Source organism: Centrocercus urophasianus, unplaced genomic scaffold, assembly GCF_019232065.1.
Source record: "Centrocercus urophasianus isolate 14NV4802_14NV808 unplaced genomic scaffold, USGS_Curo_1.0 seq_20, whole genome shotgun sequence".
NCBI lineage: Eukaryota > Metazoa > Chordata > Aves > Galliformes > Phasianidae > Centrocercus > Centrocercus urophasianus.
The window spans coordinates 17,811,529-17,832,951 of record NW_024884756.1 but is presented as its reverse complement, the minus strand read 5'-3'; the positions used below and the strand labels follow the sequence as shown (position 1 = coordinate 17,832,951).

At 34.9% G+C, this 21,423-nt stretch overlaps 1 protein-coding gene across 2 annotated transcripts in view; it reads right to left on the bottom strand.

Moving 5' to 3' along the window:
- Window positions 1-21,423, bottom strand: part of TLK1 (tousled like kinase 1) — a 59,969-nt gene that overhangs the window by 4,781 nt on the left and 33,765 nt on the right. For both annotated transcript variants that reach the window (XM_042822714.1, XM_042822715.1), the window contains 12 exons: window positions 21,270-21,362; window positions 19,861-19,971; window positions 19,127-19,263; window positions 17,761-17,949; window positions 11,107-11,173; window positions 8,028-8,125; window positions 5,363-5,444; window positions 4,986-5,077; window positions 4,810-4,899; window positions 4,141-4,310; window positions 2,736-2,871; window positions 183-294 (listed from right to left, as the gene is read on the bottom strand). In XM_042822714.1, coding sequence (XP_042678648.1) covers window positions 183-294; window positions 2,736-2,871; window positions 4,141-4,310; window positions 4,810-4,899; window positions 4,986-5,077; window positions 5,363-5,444; window positions 8,028-8,125; window positions 11,107-11,173; window positions 17,761-17,949; window positions 19,127-19,263; window positions 19,861-19,971; window positions 21,270-21,362 — 1,377 coding nt within the window. The remainder of the gene's footprint in view (window positions 1-182; window positions 295-2,735; window positions 2,872-4,140; window positions 4,311-4,809; window positions 4,900-4,985; window positions 5,078-5,362; window positions 5,445-8,027; window positions 8,126-11,106; window positions 11,174-17,760; window positions 17,950-19,126; window positions 19,264-19,860; window positions 19,972-21,269; window positions 21,363-21,423) is intronic.

Sequence of the window (21,423 nt, the reverse complement as noted above, 5' to 3'; positions counted from 1 at the left end):
ATTAAAAAAACGTTTCAGTCAAAGCCTTTTACATTTCTCACAGTATCAGTGCACACTAGCAAAAGCTAACACAAGTCTTTTCCATATGGACTCACATATTTACAACTATTGTTCACATTCTACTGAAAACAGGCCAGCACTTATACTAACAATTTAAGATAGGTAAACAAAATTTTCCTTACCTTTCGACCATAAAGACACTGGAAAAAGATTACTCCAACTGACCATACATCAACCTTATTAGAAATCTTTGGTGGCTCTTTGCCAACTACAAAACACTCTGGAGGCAAGTACCTGAAAAAGAAAACGTGTGCTTCAGTGTCAGCAAGCAGATGTATGAATCACTAGAACTTGTTCAAAGATCAGAAATGGTATACAAAAAAAACTGTGCAAGTTGATATTTGAACAACTGTGCAGTTAGCTTACGATCCTTATTCCAACACTTACAACACTGATCAAAACTGACAATACAATTTTTTGTACAGTCAGGCAGTCAAATAAGGAACCTATTCTTTACTTAAAGAACTAATAATCATTAATTATTCAAGCACTGGGATCCTAGATCCCAGTTCAAGATTATTCAAGATCCTGGGATAGGTAAATATACACCTTCTGTCTCTGTTTGAACATGGAAAGATGAAAACCATACAGGACATTTAAAGCTAGGTCTCAATAGGAATCAAATGTAACATACATATGATTTTAAAGTTTTCAGTAAGAATGCTGATATTAATAAGAGAATTATAAGGTAGGTAAATGTGATCATATTTCTATGCCTATAATTTCCATGGAAGCCATACTTGAAAAACTGAAAGCTGATTAAGTTCTTATGGCATCCCTGAATTACAGAGGAATTTATGCAGTGCAATCTCCTTCGAAAAAAATAAAACCAAAAACCAAAAATATCACTATGAAGGCAGTTAATTATTATTGACTGCAATAAAAATCTAAAAATGGGGGTAAAAAATCCTTCAGAGCCATGACATATCAGACATTCTTTCATCAACAGCATGTAAAGCTTTAAAAATAATTTACAGAAATGCCTGTGAAAATGGAAATAAGCAAAAAAAATGAAGTAAGAATGCAACACAACTATGAATTTCATACAACACAAAAAAAAATTCTTCTAGAATACTTGTGCACAATCCTGATTACAACATGCAAGAAAGATGTACTCAGACTAATGCAATCACACAAAAAAAACTACCAAGATGGCACGAAGAACTGAAAGCCACAATTCAGAGAGAAGCCAAACACTTTAAAAACACAAGGGAGCAAGTATCAGGAAGGGAAACAACCTAATTCAAAGGAGGCCAGTGTTGGTGCAGGAACAAACAAGTACAAAGTGGCTACATGCAAACAGTTCTATAAATTAGAAGATTAAGTTTCTAATGACCACGGAACTGAGGTTATGGAACAAACTTCAAATCAGAGATGACTGGGGACAAAACACTGAATTTAATACAGGTGGTTCTAAGTCTACAGAACAGATTACATGACCAGAACGCTTGGAAGGACAGGTAACTCGACCCGGAGACTGAAGAAATCCCTCCCACTACTCCATTGCCGAGTTCATGCTATTTGCCTCACACAGACTTATCCCCATCTCAAACTAACTCAAAACTTTCCCTCAGAGGAAGCAAAAGTTAGAAACACAGAGATTTATCATCATTGTGTAAAGGTCACAGACAATTTTAGATCTCCCAGTTCACAACACCACTAGTGCATGTGGTGCTCTAGATGAAAGCTAAAGACCCAAACTTTTTGAATAGTGTTCCTACAATTAAATATTTAAACTCATATTTAAATTGGAGCATTAAGGAAAGCAGGAACAGTCTAACATTTCTAAAATGCTTCAACTTTGATGACTGTCTTTTCATGAGACGCGCATCCTAAAAATTTGCAAGGAAAAGACAATCTGTTAAATGCAACTTTCAAATAGAGGAAAAGTTTAAGAAGAAATAGGAAGGACACTGGCTTCTCTGTTTAGAGTTAAGAACTGAAATCTGAAACCTATCTTGCCACAGACAGAATGAGGAGAAAAACAAACAGATGAATTCACAAATAATCATCTAGTCAATATAGGCTTTCTATTCCACTCACCCTGACACAGGTACTGTGCACACAGGCTCAAAGATCTATTGTGTCAGCTTGCATCTTTACAGAATAAATTCTACAAACAGCTTTTCTGTTAGCAATAAAATGTTTTTTTTTTGTCATTCTTGCTCTGTAGACAGATCTACAATTTCAGGTTTTTGGACAAGTATGTGGATACACACAGAAAACAAGATACAGCTGCTCAGCTGTCATTAACCTTTAGGATGGAAGAATAAGTACTCTTTTATCCTAAGGACATTACCTTCTGGTAATCCCTGCTCTAAGATTTCCAAGGACTAAGCGCCCACTCTTAATCATCACAGCTCTGTCAAACATCTTTAACCACCTGCAGCCAAAGACTAAACACCTGCTTCTTCTGGGAAACAATGTTTATAAATCACTGAGATTTGCTCCGCATTTTAAATGTATGTATATCTATATCTAGATTCCTAACTTACTTCAATTATGGCACTATTCTGGAATTTTTGTGAATATCAAGATCCACAGTACTGCACAAAAATCTTTGTTTGTTATTCACGTTAGTATTTTTAATCCTAGCTATCACTAGGAATTAGCTTTATGAAAGCATTTCAGAGCCTCAAAAATGACCTAAACAATAAAATCAAATCAGGCATTACCAGTAAGTTCCTGCTCCTTGTGAAGTTAAATCCATTCCATCCACACCATAGCTATCATCATCCATTATTTTGGACAATCCAAAATCAGTAATTTTTATTTCTCCACATGCTGTTCCATCTACAAGAAGAATATTACCTAAACAGAGGGGAAAAAATACATTTTTTAACTTCAAAAAACGCCACCAGAATGCTTCGTTTTCAAAACCAGCCACAATTTTCAGGAACATTCAACTTAATGAGGGTGAATGATATCTTTATATCATCTTTATGATCTCAAGTCTAGAGCAACTAGACTATGACATTTTAGTGCTATCTCAGGAACTCTCTAGGTTATCACTACTATCATCTTAGATGGCTTGCCCAACTTGGAGCTGACTGGACAGCAATATAAAACAGTATACTAGTCACAATGAAGTTTAATATTTTTCTGTCCAAAAAACGTTCTAAACTACACATTTCAGGGTTTGCACATGCCAGAAAATAGTGCCAAGACATGCTGCAGTTCAAAAAAATCTAGCTCCACATGCTAAAGTTGTGCAATAATTTGATTTCAAAAAATCATTTGATGAGTTTCCTCTAAAAATAGAACAAAAACTAATGAGACTAAGATTACATTCTGTACAACTTCATAATATGAAATCTGTTATTCCTTAATAGAAATCTATATGAAGAATTCAGCAAGCAAACAGCCTGGCATTAATAGCTACACAACAAACCCTAGACTTGGAAGTTTAGCAGATTAAAATACACAAAAAGCATAAAAGATGGAATACGTCATTTAAGGCAATATTCATTATTATTACTAGAAAACTTGACCAGAATTTAGAGAAGAGATCCAAGTGACAACAGTGTTTACACTGGCTTCTTGAAAAAAACTAAACTACTTCAGATAAAGAGGTAGTTAAAAAATAATAATAATAATAAAAAAAAGCTACAAACATGCAAGATGCATAAGAAAAAACAGATTTGGAATTAGAAAATATTTCTCCAAAGTCCTGGTTGGAAACACTTATCCTTAGATGTAGAAAGTGATTATTCCAACCCTTTATAGTCTAAGAAATATGAAAGGGAAAAATTATTTAAAAATCAACATTTTATAATGATCAGATAGGATCGAGTCAAATACTGATCTTAAATACTTATACTACTAAATATTAATGTATCTACAGGCTCTATGACACTTTCTTACAAATACAAATCAAAATAGCACAAAGGAAAAAAGTTGTAAGAAGTATTTTTATAAAGAAAAGAGATTATTTTAACGTTAAAGTGGAAAGAAAAGTATCTACCTCTCAGATTAAAATAAACCTGACAAGTCAAAGATAATTTTGGTATTTTGAGGCATGAATTATAAAAAAAACTGATAAATGTGATGATGTTTTCTATTTTGCCATTTTTCATTTACCTGGTTTAAGATCATAGTGTATAATAGGGGGCTTGATCTCATTGAGATACCGTAGTGCATTTACTATTTGCATTACAATGGACCTAGCTTCCTTCTCTGACATCAATTTATGTTGCTTGAGATAGAAATCCAAGTCATTGCCTTCACAGTATTCTAACACCGTGCAAAACCTATGGCAGAATTTACAGACAAAATTAAACAGCATATTCAACTGCAAGATCAAAGTTATGACAATATAGTTTAATACCAGTAACTTTAAGAACAGCTTACTGAATATTAGATTACATGAACGAAATTGTTAATAAAACATGTAGCATAATGATTAGACTATGAAACCTGATATCAATCAGAACACAAACAACTCACCAAGAAAGAAAGCTTATGCACACAGGTGTTACAAAACAGTGTTTTCATCACTTTACAGAAGATCTCCTATATATACCTATCTGCAACAAACTTCTGCAACTAGTGGTTGGGGTTTTTGTGCTGTCGTCCATTTTTTTCCCCTTCTTTTTTTCAAAAAAATAAAAAAATAAAAAATAAAAAAAATCCCTAATGAAACTGTAAGTATTTTGGCTGAAAGTCAAATGTTCTTCACTTCTGCTTATCCAACATACAACACTAAAGCCCCTGTCACGTTCTAGAAAACATATATTCTCATGTACTTACGTATCTGTATCCAAGGAGAAGTAGTCATATAATTTAACTATCCGGGGGTGATCCAGTTCTTTGTGTATTCTATACTCTCTGCAGGCATGTCTAGAAGAAGATTGATACATTAATCTTCCACAATTGATAAAATGCTATTCAACTTAACATATGAAGCGTAAGTCATTAATACTTACTTGTGGTAGTTTTCTTTCTTTTCATCCCTCCAGCTTTTGTTAAGCTGGTGAATCTTCACAGCAGCATATCTTTGTTCATAAAGATCAAAAGCCTAAAAAAGAAACCCACAAACACAGGAAAGTTATAGTAGAAAATGATGATAAAAATAACACCCAACAGAAAGAAACAAAACTGGCATGTAATTCACATGCCTAATGTAATGCTACCTCTCTTCCACAGATTAATCAAGAAGGTTTTGCTCAATCACTGTTTAACAAGTATACACATTAAAATCCTCTTGCTTATTCAGATCCCTATTTTCACTCCAGTCCCAGAAATCAAATGGACAAGAGTATACGCTTCAAACACTAGATTTAGTAAATTCAACACACTCTACCTTGTATACTTCACTGAAGCCACCTCGGCCAAGTAAATGGAGCAACAAATACCGTTCATTCAATGTGGGGTGATCTTTAAACCTTGAAAAAAAAAAAAAAAAAAAGATTTTATTCATTTCTGTTTAAGATATCAAAACACAGCCTAAAATGTAAATATCTGGGTATTCCTTCTTAAACAGAACTTTTCTTTCTACCAGTGACATATAACATACTGAAGAATATTTAACCATGTGCAGCTTTATGGTGCAGTTATACAACAGTAAATTTCAACTGTTTAGCATAAAACTCCTATCACAACATTATTGTCAAATCCCCTAATTCTGGCAAACTGTTTGCCATTTTTCTCTCTTCGTGAGGATAACAAAAAAACCACCCTTAACTCACTCTCTGTAAACACTATGCTCACGAATCAATAGGGAAAACACTATTCTGTGTTACATTCACTTTGTTTTGAAACAAAACCACTATCAACAACAGTAATCATCATCAATATCATCAACAGTAGAATCAGTAGGACCTGCATCTACTCCATAGCATGAGCTCTGCTTCTATACTGTCTGAATAACCAGAAATAAGAATAGAATTTCAACACATTTTTCATCTCTCCAATCTGTTCACTTTACCCCTGTTAATAAACATGCCCAGGAACCATGCAATGCTAATACTCTAAATGTTGGTGAATACTGCTTTGCAATCTGTATCACTAGAGGGCTGTGGTTCTCTTCCATACATCCTCCAGAGGTATCCTGCCAAAATCCCAAACCCTTCCTTTGCATAAAAGGTTTAAGAAATGAGATACAGCAGTGCTCTGCTCAATGATCCCAATTTGCAAGAAGTCAGCTTCTGATTTCTGGAATTGATGAGGAAGATACACTTCCAATTTCACACAAAACTTGACCAGACCTGTTGTACATATTCATCTTCCAACAAAATGACTTATATATAAGACTAAGAAGTTATAAAATAACAAATAGTAACATGTGGAAATCATGTCAAATGACTATGTATCTGCTCACACTCTCATGAAAAGCAAGGAGGAAAAACTCTTCCCAAATGCAAAATGATGTTGCAGGATAAACACCACACTCTCTCCTGACATACGCAGAAGATAAAACACATCCTTCAATCAAACCAGCAGCCAGAGTCTGACTGCTTATGTTAGTGACAATGAAGGAAAAGAGCAAAAAGGATTCAGTGAAACATGATAGCTGCTGTAGCCCTTTCAGGCTTTGGAAATGGATGGAATAGATGGAAATATGCTTCTTATCAGCTGCCAAACTCCTGTTAAACCAAGATGGTGAACTGATTGTCCTTCCAACAAGAAACTGGATTTCAGTTTACACTTTTTGAAAAACAGGTTTCTAGAAAAGCTCTTCAGAGAAGGAAAACTTGGGTAAATATTTAGGCAAACAGACAGTAAATGACACACACAATACAAAAATTTGCAAGTTTCGTCACTCAGAGTGATAGGTGACCTCATACAGTGCTACTGTATCACTTTAGTACCAAAGATAAAATACTACTAAAATTGGCAATAACAAGAAAATTAGAAAGTTTGTTCGTGATTTCTGAAATGTGAAATAGTCTTAAAAAAGAAAAAATTAAATTAAACAGTATTCTGAAGTTACATCAAAACATCTAAGCTCAGAGACGCATCTAATTAATGTTTGCTGTGTAAGATGTTACTTCTTACATTTGTCTGCCTATCAAGGAGAGGAGATTGGGGGAGGGTAGTGAATACTCAACCTATCTTCGGAACAATGATGAGATGCTTATACTCATGAATCTAAGGCCAGTTGCTAACTATACCCCATGGCAAACTTTAAGAGTTTAGGGCTAGTTTTAGGAAAAATTAGACCAGAAGACTGAGCTGGAGTTAAAATTAATCCAGAGAAAGAAACCATGGAAGCTGGAAATTTAACTTGGATCAACTTTCAGCTGCTGTTCACTAGAGAAATGCCATTGCTGGCAAGAGAAAAGAAAAAGAGCAAGGGTATAAGGAAATAGCAGATAGGCAGAACAAACTTATTGGAAGCAACATTGCCACCTTAAAGCATTGATGAAACACTATGTGTTAGAGCTTGTATTCCTCACCATGGAAAGCACACTAACTTTATTAGTTGGAATCTACAAAGTTAAAGTAAACCTTAAATGCCAATTTAACATTAGGATATACTGCCACGTGAGCTGAAGTATAGCTAAATTTAACATAACACAGAAGATTCTATCTTTGTCTTTCTCCTATCAGGCACCTGTAATGTAAATTATGGTGTAATAAAACTAACTGACTTAACTGCTTTACCAAATAGTTCTTCACGCACCAAACCTCCCCACCATTTTCTTGCATTACTGTCAGCTTATGGTTCCAAGATTTCTTCCTGGTTCCAAGATTTTTTTTCCTAGTGAGGTGATATTGCAAATTTTAGCATTCCTGCATTACAATCTGTGTGTGTGTATTATTTCCTGCATATTCAGTGAACTATTAAGCTTTAAAAAAATCACTTCTTGTTTGGTAAAGCTTAAATATGCTGTTTTTTAAAATGCACACAAACAAACAATGAACTAAAGAAAAAATAATGAACCTGCTTATATCCTACTAAACAATTTGATTTTAGAGCCGTATTTTTAAAGTAGACATGCAAAAATAAAGACAGTAAATCTTACTGTGAATTATCTTCATTATTAATTCTTTTCAGCTCTCTGATGTGAAGATTCCTAACTCTTTCCAAACGTTCAAGTTCTGCTTGTATTTCAGCTTCCTCCTGGAAACGAAAAGAATTAAGTATAAAAGCTCATTTACTCCTCACTTGAAAAGGATATTTTTACCCCTGCATCAATACTAGTGGTGATGGAGGAACATTACATTACAAAACCATACTGATCTAGAAGAAAGCACTGCTTTTCTTCTAAAGCCTGAAAATCTCAGAGAGATAAGGCAAAAAATATTTTCAAGGAACTTCCTGTTCATGAATCCCCAGGGAATGGGATGTTCACAGTGCTGTTCTGCTCCGTAGGGATGCTATTCAAAATGAGAGGCAGCTGGGTTTTGTACCTCAGCCAAGGAGAGAAATTATCTGGGAAGCAGGCTAAAATCAATGTATGATGAAGAAAAAAATGGAGATATGCACAGTTACAGATTTTGTACAAACTGGCAGATTAGGAAAACATGTCTGAAGTATTTAGAGGTTGGAGGGTAAACAAAAAACATAACAGAATAAATCGTTACAGCAAAAGTGCTCTTAAAGTGCTGATACAGAACACCAAAACAAAGCTAATTTCAAAAGATTTATCCATTTCTATCTTACTAAACTTATAAACATAGAATACGTATTACCTAAAACCTCAAATGCAATTTCAAAAAATACTATGTTAGCTATGAGGATATTCTCTAACTAATCTTGTCACTTAGAACTATGTCATCTCTATGCTGCATATAAGAAAACATTTAAGTAGTTATCTGTTCAGAATCTCAACAAAAAAAGGGAAAGAAAGCACAAAACCTAATTTATGGACACCAGCACATCTATCCATGTGGTACACTCATTGAAAGACTCTGTCAAAAGAGCTGCATCTATTTCAGAGTAAGCACCTCTAAAACTTGAAACTTTGAAAGAATGGGAGCCAAAATTAGTCCATAGACGAAATCTAATAATTACAAAAGTACTCTAGCTGAAAAGAAGAAAGAAAGCCTGGCATCTGATACGTGATTTTTTGTGTTTGTTTTTTTTGTGTGTGGATTTTTTTCCTCCCCACCAGTGCCCCACATCTTCTTGTTATTTTGGCACAAACTGTTTGTACAGCTACATGGTGAACCAGACTTGAAAACTGATCAACCTTTTCTTGGAAAGGAAAAAAAAAAAAAAAAAAAAAAGGCAAGCCTTGCCAACATGTGTGTATTTGTTTTTTGATAAAAGATCAGTTTTCCGATCCAATTTGCACTGTAACTGCACAATCTAAAGGCAACAAGTCATGGTACAAGGAGTGGAGGCTGATATCATCATGGGGGAGAAAAAAATGCTTTAAAGTCAGCGTTACTGAACACTGTACATCATAAAACCCCATTCTGAAACAACACCCGTATTTATATAATCTAGAGACCTATCAAATAAGTTTAGGAAACCAGACCAAACTATCATAAAATCAAATGATACATAATTTGTTTTTAAGTGGTTAAGAGGTTCTTTTGCATTGGTTTTTTTTCCTGTTTACAGAATTTGGAATTTTTTCATATTTAGATTAATACTTGTAGATCTCCATTAAATACTCTGAAATTATATGCAGTTCCTCATAACCCACAGGTCCTCTAAGAAGAATTCCAATCCTTCTATCTTCCTCAAAAAGGCCACACACTTATACATGTTTGTGCTCTTCCTAAAGGCTGACAAAAATAACCAACACATCAGTTATACCTCTTTTGGACTTTTTTATTCATATATTATGCAATTCAGTTGTTCTCAAAATGTGGTTCACAGGTCAGTGTTAGTCCGAAGAGAACTGGCTGGTTGCATTGCTTCCAGCTGTTATTTAGGACACTCAGATTGTGAATACCTTTAAGCAAGAGCGAACCAGCTTAGCTCCCTCAGGTCACTGCTGTATAAAAGGAAGTGAGAAAACAAGAGCCTCTCTCCAGGACTAAAGCAGCTAGTTGGAAAAGAATTTCCTGGGGAGCAGAAGGAAGAAGAGAACTGGTGGTGGCAGAACGTACAGGGCATTTAAAGAAAAAAAAAAGAGCTCCAGGAAAGCATCTGGACAGCGAAAAGGAACAGACAGCAAAACAGCATATGCAGAAGGAAAGAATAATAAATGTAATCAGCAGTGATCAGCAGTGACAAAAGAAACACAGTAACGTAAAAAGTAGCAAAATTATTTTTCTTAGTTACCAACAAAATCTCCATCATACATGGGAATTAAAACGCAAGAATGTATACTTATTATTACTTTCATATTTATTCAAACATGATTTGCCAAGAAATAGTATTTTTTTCCCTGTGACATTTAGTCAAGTTTGTTCTTGCACAGAGAACCTTAGCAATTATACTCAAGGTCTAAACCAAATCTGGGTATTAAACAAGTTTCTAACAACTTCCTCCAGATATCACTTGCAATTTCCAATAGATATAAAAAAAATAGATAATGCAATCTACAGAATTTCGTAACACAATTTTAAATGAAGCTGTTGCTATTTCTACTGCAACGAAGCGCAAATGAAGTGGACAGAGTCTACCTCACAGAGCCAGCAAGTTTCTATTCAAATTTTCTACTGTAGGTTCAAGTGTTCTCTAGGCATACTTTCCAAAAACAGCACCAGTGTTCTCACAGGGCCTAGCTGGCTTCAAGAAAAAAGCACTGCTAGATTTTTTCAAAAGTCAAAAACAGGAATAATGCACACATAATTTAAGAGACCAGAGAGCTAGGAAATATTCTTTCCTCTCTTGCTATAAATAGTATACAACTAAAGTAGATACGGCAGATTACCCAAACATAGTGTTCATTCAATGTCCCATACCGGACCTTTTTAAAGGTCCAATACCAATGTAAAAAGTCACATCAACTTTGAATCCATGTTCTCAGCTCTAAAGCAAGACTGGTAGTTGTGGTTACATCACTGTTACAATGATTCTTTACTGCTCCCTTCTACTCTCAATGTCTATAGTAAGCAAACCCTCTCCTTACTCTGACAACATTAGTTGTGACTGTTAGGGGCACAATCCAACAGTGCTAGAACTACAGGGCATACACATACCTTCTTGAGATGTCCTAATCGAAGTTTGAAAATTTCTTCCTGTTCATGATACTCTGCTAGAGTCAAACTGTTAAAAAAAAAAAAAAATCTTATTTAGTATTCCTATTTAAATGCTACAACACACGTGTTTTGTTAATTATTTAAAATCACAATATCAAAGCAGTCTTTTTGAACCCTTCGAATCTTCACTTCTGTAACATCAGGGTAAAAACATGCTTTCCAGAGGAGCAAATGTATGTTACAGGGGAAAAAAAAGATAATGGCCTCCACAAGAAATGCTAAAAACACACTAAGTGATGAAAAAACTAATGCTGGATGGCATACACATTTTACTGTCTTGCTTAGATTTGTTATTTGCATTATCCAAAGCTAAGAGCATGACATATTTTTAAGAAGTCCATAATTTACTGAGTTCAATCATCAATACTCCTGAGAAGGTAAGCAATACAATGTACAGAAAACACTCCAATTCAAGTGAAAAAGAAGCAAACAAACAACACTCATGTCTATGTTATGTCCCTATCAATTTTAGAAGGAAGCAATTTTTCTTTTTTTTTTTTTTTTTTTTAAAAAAAGAAGCATTACACAAACTTACCCTACATTTTTTTTCCTACTGTAATGAATAGCAGCCATGAGAAATCCACAAGCATTCTGAAGGCAAAAAGCGAGGAAATTCACCTCTCTTTTCAAGAAGAGAAGGTTCCCTTAGAGACACATTTTGGCACTAAACTTTTACATTTTTTTTCCTGACAGAATCTCCTCCGGGAAGGAAGGAGAGGCATTAAAGCAAATGTGAAATGGGATATCTCAATAGGCTAAGAACACTGGCATTGCATTTCCCAAATGACAGCAAGAAACCTGAAACAGTGCTCTAATTCCTGCTCTAATCAAAGATCCATCAAAGACAGCACTAAGGCCAAGTTCGACAACTCATAGCAGCATCTCTGATGCTTTTCTCAGTATTCCTTGAACAGCTAACCGCTCTAATATGGATTAGGCTCTCACAAAAAAAAAAAAAAAAAAAGCAAAGGAAACCAAGGTGAATAAGGTTAAGTATTATTTCCTTCCAGGTTCTTGTCTCCAGTATAAATACCAGGTTTGTGTATCTATTTCCAGAAACGCAGATTATGTGAAATTTTCAAACAGAAGTATTTTAGGTGGATTAGAAAAGCTGAATCACAAGTAAAACACGCTGAAAATATAAAGTCTGTAACATAAGATATGCCAGAAATTTCTTTGAACACTAAAAGCCCTAAAACCAAAGATGCATGATATTAAGATGATAACGTAGTAATAGTAGGACCATACATGCTCTTTTTTAATTTTAATTAAATCTCAGCTATCTACGCAGTTACAACAAAGTGCTTAGATGGTTCTAATAAGTATTGCCTTCCAAGAAGTACTTAAATAGCTCTCTTCAGTGCAAAGCACAAGTTCAAGGTCGTATTGAAAACATTAAGATTTGAAGTCACTCTTTCCATATGTCTACATTACAACCCAATAAATCACTATTTTCATTTTTCTATTTCCTTACAAATATAATTCTATTAGAGACACAGCACAATTAACAACGATTTAAATCTGTTGTTACTGACCACTATGTTTCAGAAGAAAGCATGTAAAATTCTGAACTGTAAGCAGAGATAGCTGCTTTGGATTTTGTTAGCTTAGTTTTGAAAAACGACTTTTTTTTCCTTCTTACATTCAGAAACATATATACTCATTTAAAAAGCACAGAGGTGAAGTGCTGGTTTGTTGTTTTTTTTTTTTAATCTATTAATACACTTTATATTAATGCTCTTGAAACAGTATATAACAAATAGCAAAAGAAGGACAATATGCATACTGCCTGTTTTCTAGCTACATGCCACCGCCCCATTGCAAAGGCCCAAAACATCTAAGACTAGAGTGCTTCCACCACCTACCTCCTGTGGTCATCACACCTGACAACAGGTGACCTACAAGACACCACTACCTTCTGCAGAAGAGGCTGCTCCTCAGTCACCCAAGACCAAGGAAGGTCTCATCAGATGTGGAGGAGGAAAGACCAACGAGCACACATGGGAGGGACAGTGGTTGGTGACAGGTTGCCACCATCCAGGAAGGGCACTGCAGTTGGAAAGTTGAGCTTCTGCTTGACAGAAGGAGTGCTGGAGAAAGAGACCAGCTGGGGGTAGGCAGTGTGAATGAATCCGGTAACATTTGGGTCCTGACCACGACCTCTTCCACTCAGAACTACCATGCGATAAATGCTGTGTTTTAACAGTCTGCAGCCAAATTAACATCATACGCATGCAATAAATTCCTGAAACTCCAAAAAAGTACTCCATATATTCTACACATGCATATTTGCACATCTGCAACATTTAGAGCCGTGGTATGCCGTATTTATTTGGCACTATAAGAAAGCAGTCAGCCTTCCAAGCCTGAAAAGCTAGGTATCACAATGTAAGCATTTATTTTATTAGGGGGGGGAAAAAAAAAGAAAAAAAAAAAAAAAAAAAGAGCCTTCCAATAGTTTAACAATGTTCATAGCTGAATTTCTAAGGCGACACAGTATGCATAGGTAACCTTACCAACCTCTGCACTTCTTCCTCACAGGTTAGAACAAAACCTTCATCTGTGATAAAAACATACCTACTAGTGGCCACAGACAAGACAAAAAAAAGTCCAAATGGCCACACACTCCTTTGTTGTCATGACAATTAAACCCAGCACATGAACAACAATCTCTTTTCCCACTGTTTCCCAGATGAAAAATCATCATGGGTACATACATACAGCAGAATGCTGCTATGCCCCAAAACAGCAATTTGCACATCCAATAGAAGCACTTGGGTACAATTTGTGAAGTGCTTTTTTTGGAGGGGGAGGGGTCAAACTTATTCAAGTTCCTAGAATTTCTACAAAGATGGGCAGCAAAGCTGACCAATTCAAGATTTCCCTGAAGTCTTTTCACCATGTCCCATTTCTTCCATTGTTTCCATGTCTGCCTCAAAAAGAGGCAGCCTCAGGAAAAGAGCTGTTGTCACTCATTCTGTAAAGCCTAAGACACATTGTTGGCACTTCAATCTGAAAAAGTTTCTGAAAATATTTTTGTTTGTTCCATGCAGAACAGAATGCTCTCTCTAAACGATGCATTTGTTCAGCTACATTAACAAACTCTGCCAGCTCTTTATGCTCCCCTATTTCAAATTATGTACAGGGATGAGAATGCATGCAGACTCCCATGGAGTAACTGGGCAAGCAGAGAAATCATTGAGTGTTAAATACAACCAATACACCTGAAGGTGGATGGGAAGGACTATACCACCCGAATTACATCAAGTTTTGCCTCCAGAAATAATAGTCTGTATAAAAAAACCAAAACACTTTCAAAGCTCTCTAAAGTCATCAAGAATCTGGAATTTGGAAACGAAAACACATTTTCCCAGGGCTATGAAAGTTAACTGTATTTTAAATAATGTTTCTTCTTCAAAGATATTTCAATATACTACTTTATTTCATTCAGTAAAGAGGGATCTCTCAAAACTAAAACTACTTTTATTTTTGGTTGGGGACAAAAAAAAAAAAACAACCTGAATGCATGCTGGAAAATCAGGACAGCATTTAAAAAACAAGATGCAGGATGAGCCTAAACATCCAAAATCACCTTTCACTAATTGAGCAATGTCAGATAGCCACTTCTCTATTGGTAACTCCAGTGCCAAGACTTTGCTTTTAAATTGATATCGGAGAACATGTCCTGCTAAAACACAGCAATGCTCTTACTAAAGAATGCCTTGGACAACAACTTAAATTGATTTCAAAACAGTTAACCACTGTTTTCAAAAATAGCTTCAATAACACTGCTTGTTACACAAAGCTATAGATATTTTTCTCTTGTCAATAGCTGAACTAGAGATAACTTCTAAAGCAAATAATGTTAGCATCGTAGGGACACTTGTTGCTAATATGCAGTAGCAAGTTGTTGGTTTGCTTAAAAAAGATTTGCCTAATCACTTGCATGTATGTTGTGTTGATTTATTACTGTTATAGTTCATTAATCTCAGCAGCTCTGCATTTTCCCTGGCCTAATATAAATAGAACATCTTCCATTTGACTGTACTAATTAAGATCATTACTTTTGACATAACACAGGAATGGTGATAAGCACAATGTAATAGGAGGAGATCACACGCAGATGACAAATTTACACAAAAATGGGAGAGCACAGTTAGTAATTGTTTCAGCAAGGTTCAGATCTCAGAAGCAAAGAGGAGTCAACACACAGCACTGCTGTGTAACATCGTAACAAATCCTTAATGTAAACATTTTTAATGCCCTTCAAGTAAAGGCGTAAGAGCATGACACAGCTTAATGCTTCTGTAATCTCAGGACATACTAGAAACCTCAGAGGTTTGAAATAACATTAATAAGTTTGTCATAAAAACAAGAAATCTTACATGAAGATGATAATGTGATCAAATTAAGCAAAAGTAGTTTCAATTTGGTAACAGTTTATTAGACACAGAAGGGCAATTCTGATTGTTCTCTGGGCAACTCTGTTACAGCAGGCATTTTCTTGTGCCATTTAACACATTGGTTAAGCTGAATTCAATGAAAAACTGATTCTTTGTTTAGAAATTTGCCTTGGTCTTATTATGAACTAGACCCTACCTTCTGTATTTTTTTCCCCCAGACTGTGCATTTTAATCACCTGCTAAAATAACAACACAATTAAGAAAATTTAACATGAAGGAAAACATACCAATAAACAGCAAGCAGTACTTGCTGGGTTATCAAAATCCATTTAAAAATGTATCTAAATAATCATTTAATCATTCAATCTATATAATCATGTAATCATTTAAATATTATCTATATAACGAGAAGCAGAAAAAGCAGCACAGAATTCCCTGAATAAAGAAAATAAACCAGAAATACAAACTTCCTACTGCCACAGTTTCATTATTTATGTTTATTTCTATTTCATAGTTAATACAATGCAATGGACTGTTAAATGACATTTTTAAAATGTTCACCTCCTGAAAAGTTAATAATACTATATGAACTTTTGCTGTTAATGTGGAAACTTAATGGTAGCTTCTATAGCAGGAAATATATCCCAAGTACAGTCTGGAGCATTAACACTGGCCCACCAACTATAGAAATACTAATCTCTCTCACTGACATGGTAAACATCTAAAAGAAAGATACCTCTTTTCTTGATTACTGATTAGAGGCTAAGGATTGGCTAGAATTATATGGACTCAAATGCTCTGAAAATATTGCTTGGATGCCTATTGTATTAATTCTTAGTGTCAACTGAAAAAAAGGCTTTGTCTTCTTTTACTACGGAATATAGACATTGCCATTAAAAGTGGCCATTATAAAAGGTGGTTATACATTTGCAAATGTAACATGCTGGTGAATTAAAAGTTCTGTAACTTTTCAGATTTTTTCTTTCCTTAAATGTTACTAACATTTATTACATTGAAACAAAAAGGTATTTTTAAATTGACAGTAAGCTACTGCTATTCAGAAGTATTAATTATGCTCTCAGAGAAGCAGCGGAGGCACTAAGTGTTGCAAAGAATCAATTTGAGTGATCATTCCTGAGCTCTGCCAAAGGACACGAGTAACACTAATCAAGACTTGCTTACACTGTCAGCTTTACTAGTATATTTTCATGGTACTTGTGTCACAGCCAAACAATTTCACAATGCAGTCCTTAAGAATGACACGCTATGTAAAACATACACACTACTCTTTGAACTGATGCCCCAAACAAATCATTTTGCAGACTTAACTGAAGGAATTTAGAAGCTCCCTACCCCCAGGGTATAAACGACCTACACAAGTGAGAGGTGACATGTGACAATGTGCAACAAACTCAGCCTCCTTCTGCAAAGAAAAAGGATCAACTTGCTAGTCTTTCTAAACCTACTTACTTACTTTTCATTTAAATGAGGAACAGACAGACCATCAGCTACAGCCTCCCAACAAGGGCAGCAACTACCATATGCAAGAAGAAACTTCTTAAAATGCTCAATTAAATGTCAAGAATATACTTGTCTGTGCCCTGGATTTCTGTCCACAAGAAAATACTGCCACTTGAAAAACGGAGAATTCTTTGATAGCCCTTAATTTTATGTGTAAACTATGAAAAATTTCCAGTGTCAATATGTGAAATGGGATCAGTAACTGCTAACAGTTGCTCTTGACACCTGCATTCGGAAAAAGAATTTTTCTATTTGTTTTTTTTTTAAATACATGTCACCAAATACTAACACTCTTCTTGCCAGATAACAACTGTTAAAAAAAAAAAAAGAAGAGGTTCCCAAGCCAAAGAGGATGAGTAACAGTTCAACAGAAATCAGTAACATTTCAAGAACAAGAAATCAGAATAAGAACTCCTCTACATTATGAAACAGAAGGAACACTGCATAAACACAGTACAGACCTTTCTCTGGTGACTCTACCAAAAATAACCTGGGCAACTGTACAGTATCTCATAGGCAGTGGTGAAAATTTCCTTAACATCAGCAAGTCCTCAGTGAGAACACAGCTACTGAATATACTGAATGTCTTTTTATGCTGTTATTTGAATGGAACTCACATAGACAATATCAGAGAATTTATGTAAAAGACTGATTGAAATGTTAAACTTACAGCTGTGGCAAATTGGGTCTAACAAAGGGATCGTTTTCTGCCCCATTCACAGCTTTATTTTTCCTCTGCTTGGGTTCAGAATTGGCAGATGGTGCCTGAGAATTATTTGTAGTTGGTGGCTTTCGCTTGGCCAGGAGCTTTCTTTGCCTTTCAATGTCTTCCCTTTGTTGATTCACCCATTCTTGCTGCCTGTAAACCCCCCAAAAAAGTGTTATTAGTTTCATTCTTTTGCATTTTAAAATAACTATGTTTTAAGCCTGTGAAGCATTAAGTTTATATTTTCTTAAACAAATATACTGTACATATAAGAACATTTCTTATGAAAAATAACAATATGATTCTTCAAAGTTTTGGAACAATTTCCTTTTGTGTTTTCTTTTTCTTTTTTTCCCCCCTTTTCCAAAGGACTCACATTATTTCTGTACTGAAAAAAATAATACATATCTCAGCTGATGTTGTTTTATACCATCAAAAGAAACGTAACAAAAGCAATAAAGGAATATCTGATTTTCATAGGCCAAATGCTGAACTGGATCTGACCTTTCTTAAGTAAATCATTGGTTTGATTGTGGGGCGAACAATTACAAACCACATACACAGATTTTTTTTAGACAATCTTAACATCTAGGCAACCACACAAAATGTTAAGACAACACAATCCCCTTAAAAAACCAATGTCTTGGTAAATTACATATATAAAGCCACAGACTGACCCAGTCTCATTAACAAAGTACATCTTAAAGATGCACTCCACAATTACCACCATCCCCGACTGTCTCCCAAACTGCTCATTGTTGGCCCCACTTCTACAGAGTGCTGAAATACCTGTTGAAGCAGCAGCTCTTTTCCAGCTGGCCACTTTCTCTCATCCCTTTGGGTTACACTATCTGAGTGTGCCAGATTTGTCTCTCACCTTTCATGGCAACAAGGAGCTGGATGCCTGAAAAAGCTGCTACAAACACGGATGTGCAGAGAGCACCTACGCGACATGACCAGTGAGAGAGTCACAGAACTCATCTGTCCCAATGATCAACACTGATACTTGGTTAGCTGCTTGAAAACATCACTGATATGATTTCACAGCTCTTCCTACAAGCTGAGCTGAATAATCAAAAGCTACTCATTTAGTATATTCACATGTCTGTAAGGATGGCTAAAATCAAATAAAACCAAATCATTTTTCAAGGACATCCAGCCTCAGTGTTCCCTCAGCTGATTAAGGGAGGCTTGTGCTGTACTCTCAGTATTCAAAAGGCAAAGCAACATATAATGTATGAAAAGCTGCTCCAAACTCAGAATCACGGAAATAAAAAAAAATCCACTAGAGGGAACTAAGTGAGAATTTAAGAACGCTGCATTGACTAACTTTACAAGATTCTGAAATGCAAAGCCATCTGTCCACTGTTCAGTAAATGAAGCACCATGACGAACTGTTGTAAAATGCCCCAGGCGTAATCTGTCTTGCATGCTCTTCTCTCTGCTTGCCAGCTTTTCTTGTGTGCTCTAAGAAAACAAAATATATTCATATTTAGTAATACTAAAGTGTTAGTACTAAAATTAAAAAAAAACAAAAAAACCTTTTATTACCTTACTCCTTTTATTCTAACTTCTGCAGAACACAAATATCTGCGCTTGTCAGAATCAGTGCTGCTGATGAGTTTGACTCAGTTTCCCTATAAAGTTCATTTATGTTCATAATTAAAAGAACATTTGTAAATACAGCAGAATCGATAAACTATCAGCATTGGAAGTATATTATGCAAATTATGTTTGTACACATCTATTATAATAAACAAATCTTAGATGCACTAGGAGTGCATCAGCTCCAGTCAGCTTGGATACTGTTACTACTTGAACCAAAGTGACCAGATTCAGGAACCTCTGGGTGGGACTGGACTGCACACAGACGTAAGTCCGATAGATATTAACTTGCAGTAATATGAGCAGGATTATAAGAGAATATTTACTTCCAGATAGAGACCATTAATACAAAGTTTCAGTACAGACTAATCATGAAGTAAAACCTAAAATGAAGGAACTATAATAGAGTTCTACAGCCCTCTAGAGTTTTTATCACAAACATGTTAAAAGTAAGCTTACCTTTTCAATCAGAAGCTTCTTGCTCATTGAAATACATTTGTTTAATCTTTCCTTATATTTTTCAAGTAGCTTTTGTTGTTCATCTATTTGTCTTCTAAGATCACAGTTAGCCTAATAGATACAAGAAATATTAGAAGACACACTGAAACACTTTTTTTTCTTTTTAAATCAGATGCCAGTGAAAATAAAGGCATCTACCTTCAACACATGCATCTTTCACACAGCTGAAGCAGGGAACATACATAAATATACACATATAGTAAGAAAACGTTTATACCATTCCTACAGATTAGAATGGATGTGTAAAAGATGTTTTTCTGTTTTAAAAACAGGAATATACTTGAAATAAAATGCATTCAAGAACATCACTTCCTTTACACCAAATTGCATTCTGTATTAGACAGTATTCAGCTTATATATTTTCTATGTATAAAGATACTGTACTGATATTTTTTTCCAGTCTTCCAGAGCTAAAATGACGTTAATTTAGCTCTCGATCCTTCGTGTTCGATTGCCAAAATAATGCAAAATTCTAATGCTTTTCATATAAAATGAAACTCTTACATTATGGACTTTTAGTGTGAAAAATTTTAATTATCTGAGTAGAAAGTATGCCAAGTTTCCTATGTTGCAGTTATCTTTATCAACTTAGAAAAACACATTATTCTGTTTAATTGATTTTTTTTTTCAGGTTAGCTTTCTACCTCATACTGTTGGACATGAGCTGAACCAGGTACCCACAAAGCCTGCAAGCAGAATTTTATATGTATGGTATCATGGATATATACTTGCACACATACAAACACATATAACAGCCTCTGAGTTGTGAATGGAGTGCTTTTTGTTTCTTTAGTATGCAGTTTATTTCACATTCCAAAATACCACCTTTCCAATCCTACACTCAGGGATATAAGCACTAAGACTCCTTTATCTGAAAATAAGTATTAAAAGAAACAACAGTATAGCACAGGGTAGGTTCTTATTAAAAGTAGTTATCGCCCATGACAGTTTGCTACAACCACCTTCATTCTGAAACTGCAGCTGTCCCACTGATGACTGTTATTCACAATTAAAACAAAACAAAAATCTATTGTGTGAAATTATATTAAGAACATAAGGAATTAACCAAGTGTTTGAAAAACAACATCAGCATTTTGGAAACTCAAGAAGTATAGAAATACGTATTTAGTTATTAACAAGTTGTAATATGGAGAAGAAAAAAGCCTTAAGCATTTATTTTACAGGCTTCTCAGATTTTCAGGAAAAAATAAAAAGAACACTTTTCAACTTTTTATTCATGTAATTCCAGGGTAACATTGAAAAACATTGATTATTCAAGCATTTAAAATATTTGCTGAGGATCCATTGCCTTTTTTTCTAAATAGTTTTACCACAGATCTTACACTTACCCTGAGTAAGTCATCTATACGACCTTCTTTCTTTTCCAAGTCTTGATTTTTATTACTTTCTAGTGCAGCTAATTTCAGCATTGTGAGATCAGTCTGAAAAGAACATTTTAAAGTATTTAATACTTTTCTTTAATAATTACAGCATTATTTTTGT